General features: G+C 34.5%; 4 protein-coding genes and 1 pseudogene across 6 annotated transcripts; 2 read left to right on the forward strand and 3 right to left on the reverse strand.

Annotated features, from left to right (window-relative positions):
• Positions 1–1211: 1211 nt before the first annotated feature.
• LOC120158019 (heat shock factor-binding protein-like) lies at positions 1212–3135 on the reverse strand. Of its 2 annotated transcripts, none has more exons than XM_039168968.1 (5): positions 3030–3135; positions 2274–2327; positions 2031–2054; positions 1886–1928; positions 1212–1531 (listed from the first exon to the last, which is right to left on the reverse strand). In XM_039168968.1, exons 1-5 carry the CDS (start codon positions 3030–3032, stop codon positions 1395–1397), a joined length of 261 nt encoding a protein of 86 aa, XP_039024899.1. In that variant the 5' UTR covers positions 3033–3135; the 3' UTR covers positions 1212–1394. The 2 variants fall into 2 exon arrangements, with proteins under 2 accessions (XP_039024899.1, XP_039024893.1); XM_039168962.1 differs by having other exon boundaries at positions 2274–2330; positions 3030–3047.
• Positions 3136–5330: 2195 nt separating this feature from the next.
• LOC120158228 lies at positions 5331–6726 on the forward strand (annotated as a pseudogene).
• Positions 6727–7925: 1199 nt separating this feature from the next.
• LOC120158238 (kinesin-like protein KIN-13A) lies at positions 7926–13369 on the reverse strand. Its single transcript, XM_039169132.1, has 13 exons — positions 13296–13369; positions 12821–13064; positions 12190–12393; positions 11774–11956; positions 11446–11547; positions 11236–11313; positions 11028–11109; positions 10313–10475; positions 9758–10087; positions 9462–9680; positions 8786–9374; positions 8632–8697; positions 7926–8547 (listed from the first exon to the last, which is right to left on the reverse strand). The coding sequence occupies exons 2-13, from the start codon at positions 13010–13012 to the stop codon at positions 8365–8367; spliced, it is 2391 nt and encodes a 796-aa protein (XP_039025063.1). The 5' UTR covers positions 13013–13064; positions 13296–13369; the 3' UTR covers positions 7926–8364.
• Positions 13370–14572: 1203 nt separating this feature from the next.
• Positions 14573–16138, reverse strand: LOC120158276 (translationally-controlled tumor protein homolog). Its single transcript, XM_039169156.1, has 5 exons — positions 16002–16138; positions 15345–15418; positions 15121–15249; positions 14877–15031; positions 14573–14790 (listed from the first exon to the last, which is right to left on the reverse strand). The coding sequence occupies exons 2-5, from the start codon at positions 15366–15368 to the stop codon at positions 14673–14675; spliced, it is 426 nt and encodes a 141-aa protein (XP_039025087.1). The 5' UTR covers positions 15369–15418; positions 16002–16138; the 3' UTR covers positions 14573–14672.
• A 2500-nt stretch (positions 16139–18638) lies between these two features.
• On the forward strand, positions 18639–20381 carry LOC120158259 (chaperone protein dnaJ 49-like). 2 transcript variants are annotated; one of them, XM_039169147.1, is made up of 3 exons: positions 18639–18671; positions 18745–19915; positions 20012–20381. In XM_039169147.1, exon 2 carries the CDS (start codon positions 18855–18857, stop codon positions 19911–19913), a length of 1059 nt encoding a protein of 352 aa, XP_039025078.1. In that variant the 5' UTR covers positions 18639–18671; positions 18745–18854; the 3' UTR covers positions 19914–19915; positions 20012–20381. The 2 variants fall into 2 exon arrangements, with proteins under 2 accessions (XP_039025078.1, XP_039025082.1); XM_039169151.1 differs by lacking the exon at positions 18639–18671 and having other exon boundaries at positions 18714–19915.
• The last annotated feature ends 2605 nt before the right edge of the window (positions 20382–22986 follow it).

Consider the following 22986-nt stretch of genomic DNA (forward strand, 5'->3'; position numbering starts at 1 on the left):
TCATTTCATTAGTTATTTGAATGATGAAACGTGGTCCAAAAGAAAGTAATATATTGGTCAATAATTGAAATTGTGAATAAAGAGCTATATATTTAAAAGAGGAGATCGATAAAAAGATTATGTTGATTAAACGTGGGAATAAAATATAATTGAGTCTTGTGAGTTAAAATGATTAAATTTTTTATTAGATTTTATATTATGTATAAGTTATATATTTAGTCTTTATATTCGTTTCATCATATATATATTTTGTATTTTGAAATTGTGATCTAATTCAAATGATAATTATAAACTTTGTTAAATTAAATTTTATCATTAATTGACGTATTATGCTTAAATTTTAGGTTTAGTTTTTTCTTTTTTTTATGATCCTTTTAAATTCTTATAATTAATCATATTATTTAAATATTATTTAGGAATTGAAAATCCGTAACTTACGGGTAATTTAAAGATTAAGAATTATATTTGAATTGAAAAATGGAGTATTGGAGATGGAGGAAGAGTCATGGATGCTTTTAGCGATAAATTTAAAAATACTTTTGAGGATGAGTATATATATATATATTGACAACATAAATTTTTTATGTAGAGTGGGTAAAAATAAAATTTTAAGATAAACACAATTAATAAATTTCGAATATCATAGTAAATAATTACTCAACCTCACCAAAGCGCGGATCCGTCACTGCTTCATTGGGCACTTTCAAGTTTCAACTATCAAATATCTATCTTGCAAAGTGGGGACGTGTTGAAATTTATGACTATCAACATAATGAACTTGCAGAAATCACCCCAGAAGGCAACATCGACTTTTTCGATTGCACCAGTTGGTTGAACTCTCTTGGTGAAGTCGAATATGGGGACAGCCGATTTCGGTGAGCCGGAGTTGGAGTGAGTCTCTTCATTAGTCGTTTGCCAATAACTTTGTTTTAAAAGGGATCGAGAAGAGCAAAGCCATTGAAACAATGATTACTTTGGATGCAAAAGTAATGTATATTTTGTAACATGATTCCGATTTCCTAGCATTTGCTTCTTCAGATTCGAGACCTTACCCCAACAAGAGTAAGATTTAAGAAAATCATCTATTTTTATCAACTTGGCTCCTCGTCAGAATTTTCAAATAAATTGATTAAATTTTTATTTTACTAGATTGGTAGAATTTTCATTCAGGCGCGTGAATATCCGGACGACGACTCACGAAACACACAAGACTGAAAAAAAATGAACATATACATTCGATACTTAAACCCGAGTCTAGTTTTAGAATATGTATAGATTAAAAATACTAGCATAATTCAGGTTTTCCATGAGAAAAATCAGGTACCAAATGCAATAGAGTCTAGAAATACCATGGATTTAGATGCCAAAATCCTTCAAGTTATCACAGAACACAGTTATGACCCACTCGGGGAATTGGAATCATCTTTAGCCGCAAGAGGAACCGAAGGGGGAGAGTTCTCTCCACCCAACTCTGTTCTGAGTTCATTGACGTTTTTCTCCAACTCGTCTATCCTGCCGCCCATCTCATCAAGTGCATTGAAGTCAAGGAGATCAAGAAAATGTTCACAAGTAAAATGCAGTGTTTTATTTTGTTTCGAACAGGAGAATATAAATCTAATGAATATGAAATTACTTCATTTTGGCTTTTGTATCACCTAAGGAACAACGACGAGTGAAATCAAAATTCAAAAACCCTCTCATGGCTAATTTACCCGACAATATACAAACATGAGCTAGAAACAGCACTGGAACGAGTAAGATGCCTCGATTTTGTATATTGCAATCTCAAACCTTTAAGACCACCAAAAGGGTCCCAAAATCAACAAAACAAGATTTACTTTCCTAGTAGTGTTTTGCAGTTACTAGGCAATATGTAAAAGGATATTCTTCGCTACGATGGAGTCCGACATTGTTTGGAATCTTGATTGCTGCAACATGTAATCAAACAGGAAACTTAGCTACATTGGCTTAAAACGCATTGTCCTTTAATTCCACACAGAATCTCAAAGCAAATGAAAATAAGAACTCACCATTTGTTGAAGTAGATTCTGAACCTGCAAAGAAAATGGACTTAGTTCAGTAAAGGCTGGATGAAAGTCATTTTTAAACCATAGAACCCTCATCTCGAAGATGGTCTAACAGTTTCAGCGCAATGTTCGGTGAATCCCCTAAATAGCATAGTTAAATTCATCACGGTCTGAATAACCATGACGAGATGGAAATAGTCTTATATTCATTCACCATAAATAAAAGTGCAGGAGAATTGAACTCACGAAAAATGCCATATCAGAAGTGTCCTGTTTTGGATCTACAGAATCATTCCCATCCTGCTGAATAAAAAGTAAAATGAAATCAATAGTATCGATTTAAGCTTTACCGTATCGAATCAGAAAGCATGGTAACCGCTTAAGGAAGCAAATCTTTCTTCAATGAATGCATAGTTCAAGCCAAAAGCCAGTGTGAATATCAACTTAATTAGACGCCAAAATTTCAATCGTTCTAACATGTCACCATAGCAAAAAAGCAATCAAAAGCACAGCTATTTTTAGTAATTCTAATTCCATCAACAATCTGAAGATAAGAAGTATATCATTGAAACCGATCAGTTTCCACATAGTTAAACTTTTGAATCTAATACTCGAGTTTACTTTCCAAGCATTTCTCAGCAGCCGAACATATCATCAGAGGGAAAATCTACAATTTCGCAATAGATTACGACATATCTAACTCTATTAAAAAGCCAAATAAAAGAAGCATATCGTCCAACGACTCGAAACCGGTTGATTCACATAATCTAATACTTAAATTAATTCTTAGCAGCCAAACAAACTACAGAAATTTTAAATCATGATTCGGCAGGAAAAAGAAAATCCTAATATGTTAGCCTCTGACTAAAGAACAGATCAGATTCACTAACGGGAAATCAAATCCCTAACAAATAATCTTCAATTAAGGTTTAGAAAAATGAATGAATTCGGTTTAAATAAAATATTACAGAGAAATAATTTAATCAATAAAATGCAATTTACCATTCTCGATTATTAGCATTTGTCGCTGGTTAAGAGAGGAGAAGATAAAGAGAAACGGCGACGCTCACATAAGTGAGATAACGAGAGTGACAACGACGACATGAAATTACTTTTTAATCCCCATTTTTATAAGAAATTTCGTTTAGTATATTAAAATATTAAAATATATTTTTATATGGATTTATACTAAAATTTATTCCATCGTAAATAAATAAAGTTATAAATATTTGTATATTTTTATATCAATACAACATTTTTTTATTAATTTAGGTTTATTATAAAATAATATTTATTCAAAAGATAATATTTATTCAAAAGATAATCATATGATAATGAGCGATCAAAAATCTGTAAATGTCGGACTTGAATATGAGACCATTAGGGATAACAATAATCCTTAAAAAATTACAAATATGTAAGAAAAAAATTATAACCTAAAATGTTATTATAATTTCTCAATTTAAAAAGCTCAAAATTTATGATAAATTTTTAGGTTTTAACTCGAAAAGTTAATTAATCTACATATTTTATTATGTCATTTAAGTTAGGTAACGACCTAGAATGTTATTGGTTCCAACTTAAAAAGTTATATTACAATGAAAAATATTGCCCTAGTTTCTCAATTAAAAAAAAGAAACTCAAAAGTTAGGGTATCTTTTTTATTAATCTACATAATTTATTTTAGGTCGATTCCAACTTAAAAACTTACATATACGATAAGAAAATCGATTATAACCTAAAATAGTACCCTATTTTCTCAATTGAAAAGAAACTCAAAACTTATGGTAACATCTTAAGTTTTAATTTGAAAAGTTATCCAATCTACGTAATTTATTATACTCAACATAATATTTTAGGTTAAAACTTAAAATATTATTTGTTTCAACCTAAATAGTTACATAATCGATAAGAAAATTAGTTACAACCTAAAATATTATATTAATTTCTCAATTGAAAATATCTTAAAACTTATGGCATCGGTTTAGGTTTTAACCTGAAAAATTTTCAATCTACCTGATTTATGGTACTTAGTGTAACAATTTAGATTTCAATCCGGAAAGTAATTTATTCAATAAAAAAACGGTTACAACCTAAAATATTACATTACTTTAATCCCATTTTCTTTCTATATTAATCGATTAACATTTTCAATCATTTTTTTAAATCCATCTAACGACTCAAAAATAGTATTCTTATACTAATTTTATTTCAGGTTTATTTAAAAATTAAGAGTTCAAATCTTGATATAATATATAGAATATATTAAATTAAATAAATCATCCTATTATAAATCTCTATAATATTGATTAAAATGAGTTATTCAATAACTTGAATTCCAAATATTAATTCAAAAAAATAAAAATTTCTAAATTCCTTTGACAAAATTATAAAAAGAACAAATTTTTTATCTACTAATATATCAAATAATAGTAAATAGCATAAAATAAAATCTTACAATTTAAATAAATAAAATGCCTTAACCGTGTTGTGTTGTGATGTGATGCCCATGTGATTGGGACTCCATACTGGACGATTTGACACAATCTACCATTGAAACTGCTGACACCGTCCGATCTACTTTTACGAGACCCCACCATTGGGATCGACGGTTATAAACAAATCATCAAGATATTTAAAATGAAATAAAATCTCCGACAATGTGCTCCCGTTAAACACCTAACATAAAAGGAGAAACTCCTTAGGAAGTCCTTGTACTATATATTTTGAGCTGATTAACCCATCATATTCTTTATGATTTTTAATCCAATATATTCAAAATAGGTATTTTCAATTTTAAAAACCAAAATGAAATTTTTAAAAATTAAAACATCTTAATCGTAGAAAGAGAATATTATTTTCTATAAAGGATCTAGATTCGAGTAGTTATATATGCAAGATGTGTATGTATTGTTATAAATTAAAAAACAATCTGAATAGATACTATCTTATAACACCTTAGTCTACTTAAAAAATAAATATTGATTCTCCAAGGATTTGAAATAATGAAAAAAACAAGCTAACTCCAAGAATAGAAAATACACATTTTGAAAAATAGAAAGGTTAGAAATGATTAAATTATAGTATAAAGATTAAATCAGCTAAAAGTATATAATATGGGGACCTTTTCAAAATATTACTAAATAAGCAGAATTTATTTCTGTTTCCAGCTTTCCATTTATTTTTCAATTTTCCCTCTTTTTCTTCCTTCCTTCCTTCTTCACTTTCCCACTCCACCGTCTTAACCTGCATCCCGAACCCCTCAATTTTCTGTTAATTTACATCCGAACCTGCCGCCGAGCCGGCAAGGAAACCAAGATGTCCGACCGATGGTTATGAATTCGCCGTTCCCGAACCAAAATAACGGTTCCTATGCCTTCTAATAACCGTCATTGTCCTACATGGCACTATCAACCCCGTAAATCCCGGCTCCGCCGCCTTGGAAAACCAAAACCACCACGCTGGCTCTGACACTCCTCACAGGAGCGTCGATACCCGTCGGTTACTTGAAGAAGCTCAGAATGACGCTGCTCAGGCTGATGATAACAACGAGAAGAGCTACGCGGAATTTGATATCGCCAAGATTCTCGTTGATGAAGAAGGCGAAAAGGAAAAACCCGACCCGAACAAACTGTACTCACTCGGGCCTAAAATATTCGATTGGGATCAACAAAGATCCGAATGGCTCACCAACAACCCGAATTTCCCGAACTTCATCGGTCCAAACAAGCCTCGAGTCCTCCTCGTCACCGGTTCATCGCCCAAACCTTGCGAAAGCCCTGTCGGCGACCATTACTTACTGAAATCGATCAAGAACAAGATCGATTACTGTAGGTTACACGGGATCGAGATTTTTTACAAAATGGCGTTGTTGGATGCGGAAATGGCTGGTTTTTGGGCGAAATTGCCGTTGATTAGGAAGCTTTTGCTTTCGCATCCGGAGATCGAGTTCCTCTGGTGGATGGAAAGTGATGCGATGTTTACGGATATGGCGTAGGAGCTTCCATGGGAAAGGTACAAAGATTCTAATTTGGTTATGCATGGTTGGAATGAAATGGTTTATAATGAAAAGAATTGGATTGGTTTAAATACGGGTAGTTTCTTGTTGAGGAATTGTCAATGGTCGCTTGATCTTTTAGATGCTTGGGCTCCGATGGGTCCGAAAGGGAAGGTTAGGGAAGACGCCGGGAAGATTTTGACTAGGGAACTAAAGGGTAGGCCGGTTTTCGAAGCCAACGATCAGTCTGCAATGGTTTACTTGTTGGTCAAGGAACGAGAGAAATGGGGTGAGAAAGTGTATCTGGAGAATGCTTATTATCTGCACGGTTATTGGGGGATTTTGGTGGATCGGTACGAGGAAATGATCAAGAATTATCTCCCGGATTAGGGGATCATCGGTGGCCTTTGGTTACTCACTTTGTGGGGTGTAAACCTTTTGGGAAGTTTGGGGATTACTCGGTCGATAGGTGTTTGAAACAGATGGATCGAGCTTTTAATTTTGGTGATAATCAGATCCTGCAAATGTACGGGTTTAGGCATAAATCGCTGGCCAGTCGGAGAGTTAAGCGTGTTCGGAATGAGACTGGTAATCCACTTGAAGTTCAAGATGAGTTGGGTTTGCTTCATCCATCTTTTAAAACTGTTAAGATCTCGGGTTCTTCATAATATGCCTTGGACACGTTTTCGGTTTGTTGTGTTTATCGTGACTGCAAGTCTATCGCGGACAATGGCATAGAGAGTGGAAATTCCTAGCTGGAATGGCTTCAATTGAAGTTCATTACGTTATTGTTCTTGATTTTTACTCATATACTTGTCTATTTCCATTCCATTGCTAATCCTTCTTTTTGGGAGATTGGGTGACAAAATATTGTGTTATTAATTTATAGAAAGGAAAATATAAAAAAGGTGTTCAACTACTCGTGTCCAAAATTTCGAGACTAATCCAAAAAAAAAAAATTCGAGACTTGGAGACTTAAGTAGTCCGACACTCGAATCCTTCCGAGTCCGGGTAACTTAAGGTGCGAATGTTGGACATGAAAGTGTCTAATATAGGTACGTTCCAAAAGATTAATATCTTCGTATTCATGTTCAGATGTGTCCAATAAGGTTTTCGGATGCCGTGTTTGAAATGCTTGTATGCTTGTTCTTGCACTCGTATAATTTGGCTGAAAATGTATTCCACCACTACCATTTGTGCTGCTTCCAAAGCTTTTACCTAAACACTACCGGGAAGAAACAACTTTGATCATCGACAGAGCTTGAATGGTTGACAAGTTTGTCTCGCGAAAGGCTTTGCCAAGCCAAACGACTGGAAGCCTCCTCTGAGTCCGGCCTTTCATTTTTTATGAATGTCTTCTACACATATAATACAATACTCCGAGTTCAGGTCGGTTACGTTGCTTCAACAAATCAGGAGCCATTTGAAACAACGTTATTGACTTGAACTTTTTGAGCTCTACAAACAGATAAGTTCTCTCAAACGGATCTAAACATGAACCAAAACTTAATTTTCTTTTATATTAAAAAATTAATTTTAAAAAATAACACTATAAATTTGAATAAAAAATATTTTGCGATGATGTTGAAAGAAATTTTCAAGCAGATTTTAATGTTAAACTATATCATTAGGGTTAAAGATTATAGGTTTTAGGGGTTAAAGTTAAAATTTATGGTCATTTGAATATATTAAATAACATTTAAATAGACATATTTATTAAATATATATTTTTACTGTCCCATGAAATTATAATTCATTTAAATAATAAATAAACTAAAAAGTAATAGTAAATAATCTTTTTGTAAATACCTAAGTCAATGTGTGCTTAATTAGAATCTTTATATACTGTATAGATTTATATATTCCTTTTGGTACAATAGATTTATATATTTCATAAATCTATAGAATGTTACATTGACACGAATGATGTGCCCTTTGAGGTTATAAAGCAAAATAAACAAGGAAAAAGGTTTCAAAAAATAACACTGTTTTTCTACGAATGACTTCTCAAAGCATTTCCCTTTGCCACCCCACTAGAAAGCATCAGATTCATCACAGATGTGAACCTGACTCCGCCCTATTGCCACCAAATAAGCACCAACAGCAAGATTAATGCCGGCATGAATGACCCGAGATTTGTGCCAAAAAAAGCTGAATTCTGTCTTGGAGGCCTCATCGACTGCTGGGAACCAAGTTGGCATCGTTTGAGAGAACTTATCTGTTTGTAGAAATATTTAATGTAAATGACCGCCGGGACAAGTAGTACCGTGACTATCTATGATATGAAATTATAGGACGGTAATGGATGCAGCAATGAAAGCAGAGAATGAACAGCTGCTCTTAACCAGGAACTCTCTTCCGATTTAGTATCTCCTCCTCCTTCAGTCGATGCTGGAACCTGGCAAGGCGAGCTTGAAGGCTCACCAAGCTGGCAGCCTTGCGTGAAAGCACAAAACTCAGCTTGGTCACGTAACTGTCAACTTGGCTGCCCGGTTGATCCACCTCAGCCAAAAGCTTCATTTCCTGAAATAAAGACGCAGAACATGATGCACAATCTCGAATTATCGGCATGGATTTCGGTAAAGTTGTATGAGCAAGGTTACTTACTTCGCGAACAATCTCCATCGTATCCTCGATTTCTTTTCTGTGAGCAGCAGTTAAAGCCTCTTCCTCCTGCAACAAACCAAACGTATACTCAACGAAGAAAATCCTGTGAACCCTTTTATAATACAGAACAAAATTAACCGTATAGATCTCCTACCTCGAGTACTGAATTAATACTTCCATCTGTACGAGGCTCTGGATTATATGGTCTGATTCCAAAACTACTTGTACGGTTATAATTAACTGCATTTGCCTGCCGGGAGTTTGTAGCAGACAAATCAGATCCTCCTCCATCATTCTTGATCCAGTTCCCCATTATCTCAGAATTTTCTTCTCTAGTTGATTTTCTACGAGGCGGTGACACCTTCTGCACTTTCTCTTCCGTATCAACTGAAGTTTGAGAAGTTGACGAGTAAGTTCTTTGAATTGTAGAACCACCATAAGAGTTACTCGCTTCAAATCTCTCCTTATCCGTTGGGCCAGAACCTGTTCCACTTTCCTCCCTCCTATTGAAAGGTTGGCTTGAAGAAAACGTCGACGGCAGCCGATTGTCGAAGTCAAGATTATAAACATTTTTGTCGACAAGCCTTGGACCAACGTCGACAACTTTTACTTCCTGTGGTTTCTCGTATGCATCTTCTACATCTGAGGCAGCTGAGGCAGGAGATGCATCCTTATAACTTGGCGGTAAGGAATTTACAGACTGATCTTTTTTGGAGTTAGCACTTCTTGAAAGACTTTTAACCCTGTTTAGTCGGATAGCAATAATCTTCATTTAGACAGAAAGTAAATACAATATACTGCAACAAAGTTCGTTATAGAAACAAGGATACCTATCAGCATATCTCAGAGTATTGAGAGTGTGTTCACATGAACCGGCATTTGGAGAAATACAGGAGATCATAACTGTCCTTGAATGACCAACGAAAGAGTCTCGTAGCACTTCGGTAAGTTTGCTCCCTCGGAATGGTATATGGATCTGGTCATTGTCCAGAGCACGAATGCACTCCTTAAGAGCCAAAAGGCTCTTATTAATTTCAGCACCCTCTATCCTGGCAAGAATTCAACCAACCAAGTTGGGTAGGAAACAATACATGTTAATACGATTAACAGTAAAATTCGAACTTACCTAGTTTGTCGATCATTGTCAGTAGTGTCTGCACCTCTTTCACTTCCAGCAAGATCGATAAAAGAAATCTTCCCAACAACCTTTCCAGCTTTAGACTCATTCCCATCGTTGTTCCGCTTGGACTCTTTCACCTTGGAGTGTTTTTTGATGACAAGTTGTAAAATAGCATGTGACCTTGAAGATTCCTCATTTGCACCAGTAGAGCCTGTACTTCTAGCAGCATTTCCTTTCTCAATGTATTCCTTCACCATTTGCACATCTGAGACCTCAAATTCTTGCAGTCCAACAATACAGACTTGTTGTTTCCCATCTTCTCTCATAAAAAGTCTCCTATAGGAGGAAATTTAAAACATGCGATTTAGTTGTTTTTAATACATTCATCTTGAAAGAGAAAACGTGTGCTTGACAAATGACAAATTGTGCTCGATACAACAGTCAGAGCAGCAGACATTCCTAAGTCATTACATATCATAAATCAATCACGAATGTCTTCAAGAAATCAAAATAAAATGAAATGAAAGACGCAGAAGCAGGAAGGAAAGAAAAGGGAAATACTTTCTCTCACTCAAAAGGTCATAGAGTTTCCCGCCATAGATCTCAAAAAAGCCAAGCCACAGTTTAAATTTCTGATCACGATAAACTGGCTGGTGCAAGTATTTAACAAGATCTTGGGCAGCTCTGATAGGTAATGGTTGCATTGTGAACGTCTTACCGCTACCTGAAATTAAAAAGGTAAATATTCCATGACATAGAGCAAAAATAAAAACCATACCACATTACCATGACCTAAAGATGTGCAAAAATCAAACAGAAGTTTCTGGCTTGTGAACTTCTGGTTCTAGAGACGTGCAAAAAGCAAAAATAGAAACCATGCCACATTACCATTACCTCTCAGAGGTAATGGTTGCATTGTGAACTTCCGGTTCTAACTAGAATCTAATTTCTTCCCAACTCTTTGAATATGGTAAATGACTTAGAGTCGAGCAACGATCTACAAAAATCAAAGAAGAAGTTTCTGGCAGGTATGAGAGGAAACATCAAACAATGCAATAGAAATAACAAACAGAAAATATGTTTGTACATTTTAAATCAAAATTTTACTCCCCAAGAAGGTCAAAGAACTAGTTTCATGTAAAAAAAGTATATAGATGCCGTTGATATTGAACAATTTTCCTTCCACGCGAATATAGCATGAAGCATAGAAAAACAGAACATAATATATGTAGCACATGTGCCTGCCAATCTGGAAGAAAGTTCAGAAACTATGCACCTGTTTGTCCATAAGCAAAACAAGTAGCTTTTGTTCGCTGAAAGATGATGGGAATTATCGGCTCAACAGTTTCACGATAAACCTGTTGAATCAAACAATAGACTAGATCGATCTTTTTTTTCTGACAAATCAACAAACTTTGGTCATAACATTATTCATGAACCATGTTCGGATAGCATTAAGGAAATAGATTTCAACCAAGTATTACCTCATCATTGGTTACATGCTCATCCAGAACAGCATCAAAACAGAATTCGTGCTTCTCCACATATGCTGTCAAGTCCACCTCTCGTATAACAATTAAAGCAAAATATAAGAACGAGTGAAATGACATATCAAACAGGTAAGAACAGTTCTAAAATATTCATCTCAGGAATACAAAGCGATGTCACATAACTGCAGTGAATAAGGGACAAACCTTTAGCTTGGGTTCATGGACAGTTAAAGAATTCTCCTTCACAATTACTATGTCATCCTCCTTCCGAGAAATCTCCTTCTTGTTTAATGGTCTTTTACGTACCTTGTACCAAATGTTAGAGATTTTTTTTAGCTTACATGACATTTAACATGCATCTACTTTGTCCAGAACATATATAATGAAACACAAAAAAGCAAGATGACAATGAAAGGAACAAAAAAGACACTAAGCCGGAGGACATAAACTATAATCTTAGATGTCCCCATCTCTACAGAAAGGTGAGAAAGAGGGGAGAGAAATGAAGCCCCATGGAAAGAAACCAACATACCACAACTTTAATCTTAGCAACATTATTTTCCCTCGTGCTGGTCTCCTTTTCACTGGCAGAGCATATGGCATCTGAATAAACTTGCTCTTTTCTTTGCTGCTGGCTAGTACTAGATTGATTTTGCAACGCTTTGTTCACATCAGGCATGATTAGTGATGGTCTAAAAGGTTCAAGCATAACATGCTGCAACCAAATAAAATCAAAATTTCTAAACCCGAATATGCAAACTTAAATTGAAGCAAACTTTTTGACAATTTTAAAAAATATCATAAGGAAACAACATCAAGAAATATCTAATCAAATCACCACAAAAATAAAAAAAGAATAGTAGAGTTGGATGTTATCAACCTAAACTTCCAGGAACCACTTATTATAGACATCTCAAGCAAAGTTAGGTGCAGTGTCCTAAACCATACCTCAGACAGAAGTTCTGTATCATCCATAGCATGAAGATCCAAAAGCCCAAATCCAATATCCCCCCTGAAATCTGGAGAAAAGAACCCTCCTGATCTTTGGCCAGTTGGCATGCATGGCTCCGATCTAGATCCCCCATTAAAATTGCAGTTCCTCATTAATGTGACAAGCCTCTGCTTCTCTTCTGCAGATTGTGCTCCATAACCCTTCAATAATGAAACGGTAACTTCTCATTATCTAAGAATCCGTAGAATGTAAAACCATTTAAAACTTATAAAATGAGATAAAAATAATAATAAACTCATGAGAAGAATGATCAACTAGTTATGAACTCCGATTTTCTCAAAATGTCTGTCGCCCTAACTGTTCATACTAAAAGTGGGGTGAATTTTTCAGAACTTCACGCGAAGGAGGAAAGAACATATTCATTCCATCAAATCATGGAATGTAAATAGTAAAAAAGGGGCACATGATTGGGCGTAGAACATTGTGGAAACTTCAACAACACTTCCCTTAATTAAACTGCAATAGCCACGGCCAAACAAAGTTCCACCAAAACTGAAATTTCGAAGTAAATTTCAAGCATTAAAAATGTACACGTGGAAATTAAATGTAGAGCGTTGGTTGTTTTACCTGCATGAGGAGATCGGAAAGGTGGCGTTGGTCGATGCCCGTAGAGGCAAGATGCCGCAATCCAGCGGACTGCAACCACCGCGCCATGACGGCATCACCGGGATCGCCGCCGGAGGCGGAATCCGCGTTGTGCAAGGACTCTCCACTGGAGTGATCGTAAAGCACTGTTGCGGCTGCATTGCTTTGATGCATTTGGCCACCTACGTAACGCTGCGATCGTCTTTGAGGAGCCAATTCTTAAAACCTGTTTATCACCGCAAAAAGAACAAACATAAATATTAACAAATAAATTTAAATATAGCAGAATAAAAATCCGAATTCGAAGAACATTCTTCCAAAAAAAATGAAATTTGCATTAATTCATGCGAATTTCCTTAAATCTATCAAAATAAAAAAATGTCAATCAAAATTCACGTATTCAATTTCAAATTACAAAAGAAAATTAAAAGAAAACATAAATAAATAAACAAATTACCAGCTAATGAGAAATGAAGAGGGACGTCGGCGATTCAAGATTTGCAGTATAAAAGACAGCTTGATTGTACGAAGGCTTTGATCGTACATATTAAAAAAAGGAAAATTTGGATAAATTTGAATCAAAATTTATAGAGAGATGGAAAACTATATAAAGTTGATAATTTCGATATTTGTATATTTGGGTAAACTTTTTGTTTGTTTGTTTTTTCAAAATTATTGAACGGCTATGTTTGAAATAATTATGTTTCGGTTTAAAGATTTTTGATTTGGTGGCAGAAATGCCATCAACGTTGGTTTTGTTTCTAGCGTACCTCTTAATTTCCTATTTTTTATTTTGTACCGAACGATGCCGCGGTGAATATCGTTGATCTATTTATTATTCATAACGGATGAAAGGAACAATAAAATTGGTCATTATCCCTTCAATATACATAATTTTTTTTACAAAAAATAGTTTTTAAAAATTACTATAATATGAGGCGTGATAAAGAAAATTCAATTTTTTTACTAATTATATGCAAGAGAAAGGAGATGATATTGTTCAAATATTTTTTTTAATAAAGCATCATTCCTTAAATAAAAAGTTAGAGGAAAATATTTAATATTAAATCCATCCCTTCGTAGTTCAATGGATTTCTCTTATGAATTTTCTAAAAATAAACACATATACTGAAATTAAAGAAAAAGTTCAGGTAAATCTCAAACCATGAAACTCAAATTCGCAATCTTCTTACTCCGTTCATTTTTCAATCTAATATTTTTACTCAAATTTTCTCAAACACCACAAACCACGTTACCTCACGTGACCTCATAGTTAATAAACTATTATTATTTCTTGAAATCTCAAATTCGAACATCATACATACAGAAAATATCTTAAGAATTTAAACACCATGCAAGGATATCTGAATGTTCAAACTTTGAACATATTCAACCCAAGACTAATAAAAACTTCTCAAACGATAACCAGACTAAACAAATGACCCAACCTTAAAGGTTGGATATAGTTAGCTCCACGTCTTTTTTATTTAATAGATTAATTGTTTTTATTTTTCAGAAAAATAATACCTCAGGCTTGTAAGTTATAATTTTGAGAGATAAGAAAGGGGGTAAAAGTGTTGTGATACTAATTATGAACAAGCTTTAATGTAAACCATAGCAAATTTGTCCAAAAATCAGACCAAATAAATTAAGAACTAAAGCTTTAATGTGATACTAATTAAGAACAAGCTTTAATGTAAACCATAGAACAAAAACCATCCCAGAAACGTCAAAAACCATGAAACATAGTCTCAATAGTACAGAAGACAGGAAAAATTGGAGTAAGAAAAATAATAAAGACGAAAACTTTAGCAAGTACTTGGTTCTTCAAACCTCAGCACTTGACCTCCTTCAATGCATAAGCCAGGTACAAAAATGTTGGGTCGGCAGCACCCTCCTTATAGTAAGCAAACACCACACATCCGTCATCGAGCATGCTCTCACCGACAAAACTGCAAGAAAGATTCCATAGTTTTGGTATACCGAAAAGGAACTTGATGAAATACAAGAGAAATGGTAACAGAAAAATGAAACTCACAATTGAAGGTCCTTCAGTTTCCCAAGCAAATACTTGGTTGCTCCCTCGATGTTTTTCTTAAAGCTTTTTTGCTTCTTGGCATCCAATTTGGGTGTCAATTTCTTGATGAACTTTATGTAGGCAATGAACTGCTTCTTGTCGAAAGCAGGTTGCTCCTGCAAGAGGCATCTTAATACATTTTTCAAGTTCAAAACTCAAAAAGTGAAAAATCGTGAAAATAATTTTAAGAGTAAAACCGGCTAACCTGAAGCCTGAAAGTGTCAACGATGTCAACAACCTTCACAGCTTGATCATCAATACCCTCATCCTCATCTGCACCTTCAGCAGAAGGATTGGCACCAATTTCAACATTAACCGCTGCTTGCACAACCCACTAAAAATAGCAAAAAAACAAATTTAAGTTAAATTCAATTTAACGTGATAAAGAATCTAAATCTTTAAACTTAACAATTAAACCAAAATACTAACCTTCCCCTCAACTTCCCACAACATTCCATTCTCGATTTCCTTGTAGGAGAATGAGTCAGAAAGAAGCTCGTCACCTGAAATATCAATTAACATGTATAATTAAAAAAAATACGCATAGTAATAAAAGTAACCTGTATATTTTAGCTTTAAGAAGAAACGAGTTTACTAAAAATTTCAAATCCAGAAGCTAATTGATTTTAAATTTCATTAGAAAAAAGACAGTTCGTGCAACTCAACTAGATCAAACAAAGTCCAACACACGTGTATCAACAAAAATCCAATTAAATCAAATAACCCTAAGTTCAATTATGAAAGATGAATCAAATAACAGTTGGTTCAACACACTTACATCGACACAACTCCAAGACATGTTCACGATGCAAAGTAATAAAAGATCAGTACTTCTTTCAGCTTAAAACATCAAAGATTACTATAATTTCTAGACACGACAGATAAAATCTGAAATTTTGTTAGGGTTTCTAATTTTGTTACTGACTAAATCTACATCGAAACAATATCAAATATAACCAAATAAGAACTAAACATAGATATAATAACAACACAGAAAATATCACGAAACCAAAAAGAAAAGAAAACAATATAAATCAGTGAAAAGCAAATCAAAATTGAAGAAATATTGCAGAAAAAAACAATTACCGGTAATTAGATCTTAGTAAACCAACATGATTGCAGCTTCTCTCTTTGAGAAATCGAAGCGAGAAACTGGGAAAATTAGGTATGGCAATGGGAGAAGGCGACAGTGAGTAAAGAGAGCTAGACAGGATTTGAAAGAAGGGGACGATAGGTATTTATAAACGAGGGTTTCGGCTGATGATTTAGGCTTTTAGGTTTGGGCTTAAGCTTAAAGCTGAGGCGAATCTCTGATATAACCTTGTTTGGCAATAGGGCCGAATGTTTCCTTTAGTTAGTATAGGATTATGGTGAGTATTAATCGAGTTGAATTAATTTTTTTAAAATTAATTGAGTTTATGAGTATTATTTTATTGTTTTTAATTAAGTAATTAATTTTTTAATAATTTAATTAATTAATTTGAGTTTATAAAATTTTAACTTATTCAAATTGAATATATTTATTCGAGTTTCTATTTAAATTTAAATATAATTATTTATAATGATATTAATTGGTTTCAATTTAAACATTTATTTCTAATAATATATATATATATATATATATATATATATTCATGTTTAAGTAAGAGTTGTAATGTTATTTAATAAATCAAATATCATCTAAAATTATATATTTATAATATTTTTTTAAATATATAAAAATTAAGTATTGAATGGAGTATAAAGGAGTCCAGGGACGGGTGCATGATTTTATGTTAGAGGGAGCGAACTTATAAAGTTTTAAAGGGGATATGAACTTATAAAATTTTAGGGGGCGAAAACATATTTCAACTAAAAATACAAAGAGTATATCTAAATTATATAAGAATTTAAAAATTTTAGGAGGCAACTGCCCCACCTGCCCCCTCTAGGTCCATCTCTGAAGGAGTCAAGAATTTATTAAAATAAATAAATAAATTATAAAGAGTTACGGTCAAAGATCAAATTGAACAAAATAAAAAATTTTAAAAAAATTAAAAGAAATAAGATTTGTTTTTTCAAAAATAATAATTGAAGTTATAAGAATATTCTATGAGAAATGTGTGATTGAAATTTGATCAAAAATAAATTTAAAATGAAAAAATAATTAAAGAAATAAAAATATTACTGATTAAATCATAAAATAACTAAATTACTCATTGAAGATTAAATTTGATTTTTAATTTTCATTTATTTAAATTTTACATATTTAATCTTTCCTTAAATTTAAAATTTAAATCATTTTTTAATATAAAGAGGATAAAACAAAGATGGGGGATTAAACAGGTCACCTAGCTAACTTCATTTTCAGTTGGTGATTGTAAAATGTCCCCACGTAGAACGTCTGCAATTGTCATGAGAGGAGTCTGAAAAATCTAGATACCGGACGGTAGATTCCAAGTCAGTTTAGTCATACCTTGCGATACACATAATTATAAGACAACCTCCATCCCCAATCAAAAAGAGTTTAAATTTGAGGAATCATTGAAGAAAAACTATGCACATTAAGATCTTTATTAAGAACTGTGAACATTTCCTTATTATCCGTTTCGACAATCATCTTTTGCACTTCGTTGTTTCAAGCCATGGATAACCCCACAACCACGCTCTCAACACTGAACAACAACCGAATGATTTTGAAAAACCGCTAATCCAACCCCCAAATGATCACGAAGGAAACCACAGCAAGTAGCCAAACCTGAATCCGTTCGCTGTGCTTAGGGATGGGCATGAGACCCAAATTCGATGGTTCCATCCGACCCGTTGGATACTTAAAAAAATCGGGTTCGGGTCGGATTGGATTCGAGTTGGATCGAATAAAAATAATATTTTTATTATTATTTTGGGTTGGGTCGGATCGGTTCGGATTTTATCTCAAAAAATCGGGTTCGGGTCGGGTGGAGTGTATATATTTTTCGGGTCGAATCAGATCGGATGAAGGAGGTAAACTTTTTGGGTTGGGTCAACCCGACCCATGGCCCTGTGCTCCATCCGTGTTAAGCTTAAGGCATCCAATAAACGGAGGTTCCCATCTGGCATTACGATTCGTAGTAACACACCCCCACCAAAAGGTTGCAACCCCAAATACTCAACCGCTCATAAAGATTCGTTCAACATTCGTTTGCTTGCTTGAATAATACTTTCAAAAACTACAGTTTTAAGTTCAAAGATCATCTTATTTCGCCGGGACCATGTACACTATATTACCGTTCTAAAAAATAGATCCCATTTTGTCTCCAAAGATAATTTGATTTATGTAGAACTTAGTAAATGATCACAATAATAAAAAAGTTATTTTTTTTAATCTTGAATTAAAATAATTGTATTTGTATGATGTATGAACGTTGTTAATGAATATTTAATGATAAATATTTATATTTTGCAAGTTAAAGATATAAAATAAATAATATTAATACTATATAATTCATGGTTTTAAAAATAATAAAATAAGTCCTCAGTTTAACCGACTGGACCACCTATTCTTGGTTTAACAGATTGGACCGATTGATCCGGTTTGATTCTAAGATGAAAAAACGAAGAAAAAGAGCCATAAGCTTAGATCTTCTACTCTATATATCGTCATTGAGACTGACGTGGCGTGCTATCATTCGATTTCCGAAAGGTATAAATTTCAAAACCCGGGTCATTCACGTCATTCAGTTGAATTCTAGTGAACCCCATCTCTCTCATTCTCTCCTCCTTCCAATTTTCGATCTGGCGAGTTTCTTTAATTTTGAATTATATTTCTACTTTATGCTTGTCCTTTTTGCTGAATTTTTCACTTCAATAATTTGTATTTCCCTTTGATTTAGGTGTTCTATTTTGTATTTTTTTCAAATTGAAGTTTGTGAAATTTCATTCGGTAAATTTAGGGTTTTGGATTTAGAGAAACTTGGTATTATGGATAGTAATAAAGACGAGGCTTTAAGATGTGTTCGCATTGCTGAAGAAGCAATTGCTTCTGGTAACAAACAGCGTGCGCTCAAATTCATTAGAATTGCTCGACGCCTGAACTGTACTTTATCTGTTGATAAGCTTTTGGATGCTTGTGAAAATCTCGATTCTGGGTCAGCCCCGGTTTCTTCTGTTGATGAAAAGCGTGTTTTAGGCGATGAAAATAATGGCGGCTCATCTAAGTTGGATGAGGGTTTTGATGGGGAGAGAAGTTATACCGAGGAACATGTTCTGCTGATCAGGCAGATTAAGAGAAACAGTGATTATTATTCGATTCTTGGTGTGGAAAAGAATTGTTCCGTTGATGAAATCAGGAGGGCGTATAAGAAATTGTCCTTGAAAGTTCATCCAGATAAGAATAAGGCTCCTGGGTCTGAGGAAGCATTTAAGAAGGTGTGCAAGGCATTTAAGTGTTTAAGCGATGATGATTCGAGGAGGCAGTATGATCGAGTTGATTTGGTTGATGAATTTGAGTACAATCAGCGGAATAATGTGAGACAGAGACGGAGAAGATATGGGAATGATTTGTTTGATGATGATTTTGATCCTGATGAGATATTTAGGTCCTTTTTTGGTCAGGGAGACATGTTTAGGACGACACATGTTTACAGGACTAGAGGAATGGGTGGTCATCAACAGAGGGAGGAGCAGCATAGAGGAGGACCTAATTTATTGCTTCTTATTCAAATGTTGCCGATTTTGTTGATTTTCCTGCTTGCTTATCTGCCCGGTTCCGAGCCTGATTACTCTTTGTTTAGGAATTACTCCTATCAGATTCCCAAGACTACCGAGAAATATGGAGTGGATTTTTTCGTCAAATCATCAACCTTCGATGTGAACTTTCCCCAAGGAACTGCTGCTAGAGCTAATATCGAGGATAATGTCATTAAGGATTACAAACATATGCTGTGGCGGTATTGCCATGTAGAACGCCATAAGCGCCGATGGAATAAGGATTTGCCAACCCCACACTGTAATCAACTACAAAATCTTGGACTTGCATGAAGGTAATTTTAGCTACAAAATGTTGGTCCTTTTGTCTTCTGTATCATGTAGTTTTATTTAGTAGGTTTTAACCCATGATAAGTTTTCTGATTGAACAGGGGATATGGCTATATTCTGCTAAAGCATTAGCAACACGTTATGTTGATGAGCAAGGAACCCACACAATGTTTTCAACTCCAAGCGCATTATTTTGCCATAGTTGATCATTTGCTGAGATGGTTCTTGACCGGTTTTGATTGTATGCCAAGGTGCTAATGAGGCTTCCCTGGATACCTCTAGGTGATAACACTTCTCTTTTGCTAATGTGATGAGATACTGCAGTCTGCTGTTAATACCTAGTATGATCATTGTGCCCATAGAAGGATAGTTGGTATAAATAACACAAGTCAAACAAAAATGGTCTTCAAGATTGTTTCTTTTTGTTGTTTATTTCTGATTGATTTCCAGGGATGTCATTCTCTGATTGTCTATACTTCTTCTTTTAGAACCATATCTCGGATCTTCCATGAGATCTTGTTGGCATTATGCATATGATTTATTGAAATGCTCTTCTACCTTTTCTTTGGTTAGTTTTATTTTTTTTGGAAATTTTGTTACTTGTTGCTCTCTGTAAAAGACTTTGAGGATGAGATCGATGAGATGCCTTTTCTTTGCCCCATGACTGTGGCACTAACCATCAATCTACCACCTCAACTTTTAGTTCATTTGTTCCCTGTTCATTTACCTTTCTTTGGGTGGAATCTTTTCTTGGTAGTTAACTCTATAATCTGATCCCTCCACTTATATCATAGGGCCTTAATCTTTGTAGCATCTGTGCTACAATTAGGCAAAGACAGATAAAGAAAATAACCTGTCATGCATGCTCGTGTCATGGTCCGAGAGTTTTGGCCTGCCGGAACATGCCTGAAACTGACACTGCGACCTAGCATAAAAGCTCGAGTCTCAACCCATGATACTCACACATCATATTGCAGCCGTTATTTAAATTCTTTTGGGAGTATTTTTTTTAAGAAAGGAACAAGTGATAGCATCTTAGGGACTCATCTCGTGATCCAAGCACATGTTAGCACATAATAACAAGCCCTTCACTGCCCTCTCAAAGCAATGCCTAAGCAGTTCCAAATCAATGGTTTGATTGGGAGTTCAAAGCTGAGAGTTTGTTTAGCAAGATCAAGCCATAGTTGGGCTTCAACATGGGGTACAAGGTAGTGTAGCGGAGTTTAATAATATAGACATAATCAGGATTAACAATGGTTAAATGTTACATCAAAACATAGAAATTGCATTAAACCTTCTTTCTGCTTTACTTCGTTGTCATAAAAACAGAATTGAATTCAAAACCAAAAACCCTAAATCCCAAACCTTGAAAATAGAGAGAAGGTGGGAGGGCCAACGCTCAGCCCTAAATCCCTAAAGCGATCTCTCGATCCCTTCAGCCCTATCCGTGGCCAATTCGCTGCTCCTGACCCGAAAGGTTTCATCTTTTTAACTTCAAAATTACACTATTCGCAAAAGCCAATAGCATAAACTTCAAAATGAAATAAAAGCGGAACTTTAAAAACAGTAAAATCGGAATCCACCCACAAAAGAAGATTCACGCGCTCGACAACAGAAACAACGACGTTTTTCAATGCAAGTACTAACATATCTTTGTACTAATATACTTTTCAATGCTAGAAATATTCGCCAATGAAGGAAAATATTAATGATTACATCGGTTTAAAAGGTTGGTCACGATAAATACTTCTGTCACGTTTTTATTTAGATACGTTGAAATTCAACGTATTCAGACATGTGTGAAAATAATTAAATAAGCTTATTTTTTCCACTTTAATAACGTGAACGTGTCTTATTCATATGCTAATTTGGTTAAATACTCCTTGTTCAACATAAAAGGAAATATATCCATGAAAATTAAAATAAACAAACACTATTAAAGTTGCATAAATTAATGGAATGATTCAGAAATATCCAAAATAAAACCAAAAATTAATGCATCCAAATACAGTGCTGTCTCATCAAAAAGCACCTACGAACGATGTTGTGGAAAAAGAGTGGAGGATGATTGTTCAATGGCAATAATAACAAAGAAAATCCTTTATTGAGACAGTTAGATGGTAGTAAAATTATGGTAATCATATCGCAGAGCTCTCCTGCACTGATACTAAGCTTGCCCACTTTGGTCACGAAGCGGGTGAGTAGGTGAGAGAGAAATGGAGAGGGATAAGGTGGAGCTTACCACAAATAATTCAGCCATGGATTATGAAGTGACAGTGCTAGCTGCGATGAATGTACAAAGCATTCCGGCGTAAAAGATCGCATGCCATAAAGGTCCATTTTCAGACCTAAAACGAACGCATAGCATATCATGCCCAAGTCCACAGCATTTCCCACGACTATATTGAATGGAGTCGTCAAGGAATCTCGCACACGGCGGGGTAGGCTTGTTAATTTTGTAGGTGATTATCTTGATGTCTGCGAGGCCTAACGAAACTTACATATTTTCATGCAAGTCCAAGTCCCTAAATAAAGCTGTTGGTTCGTCTTCATTCATTGATGGTCTACAATCCATCAATCATGACGCTTCTTGGTTCCGGCAGTGTTCCTGATTTAAATATCCTTTGCCATGAATCTTTTACCAATACTAACAGCTGTAAAATTATAAAGCCAACACTTTATTATTTCCATGGAAATGACTACTTCAATAGCTCCATTTCAACCCAATTTCACTAACCTTATTAATAGATAATGTGTAGTACGTACCAACTGTTGCAGTTCTGTCAACGGCCTTCATGGCCTCTGTATGCTCCTGGGCACCCATTTTCATTAAAGACGAGATTAAAATCAGCAAAGTAATACCCAACTGCAGTGAAGAAAAAAATGAAAACGTTTAAGAATTTTAGAATGATGGTCGGAGAAAGAAATGGTTAGTTGAAGAAGAGGAGGAAGAGGTGAAGACCGGTCAATAATGTAAAAAAAGGTGTTGATTGATATGCTATCAATAATGTAAAAAAGGTGTCGATTAATATGCTACATCAACATTCTGTTACTCTAATAACGGTTGATGGTGGTA

Source organism: Hibiscus syriacus, unplaced genomic scaffold (assembly GCF_006381635.1).
Source record: "Hibiscus syriacus cultivar Baekdansim isolate YM2019G1 unplaced genomic scaffold, ASM638163v2 tig00002841_pilon, whole genome shotgun sequence".
Taxonomy (NCBI): domain Eukaryota; kingdom Viridiplantae; phylum Streptophyta; class Magnoliopsida; order Malvales; family Malvaceae; genus Hibiscus; species Hibiscus syriacus.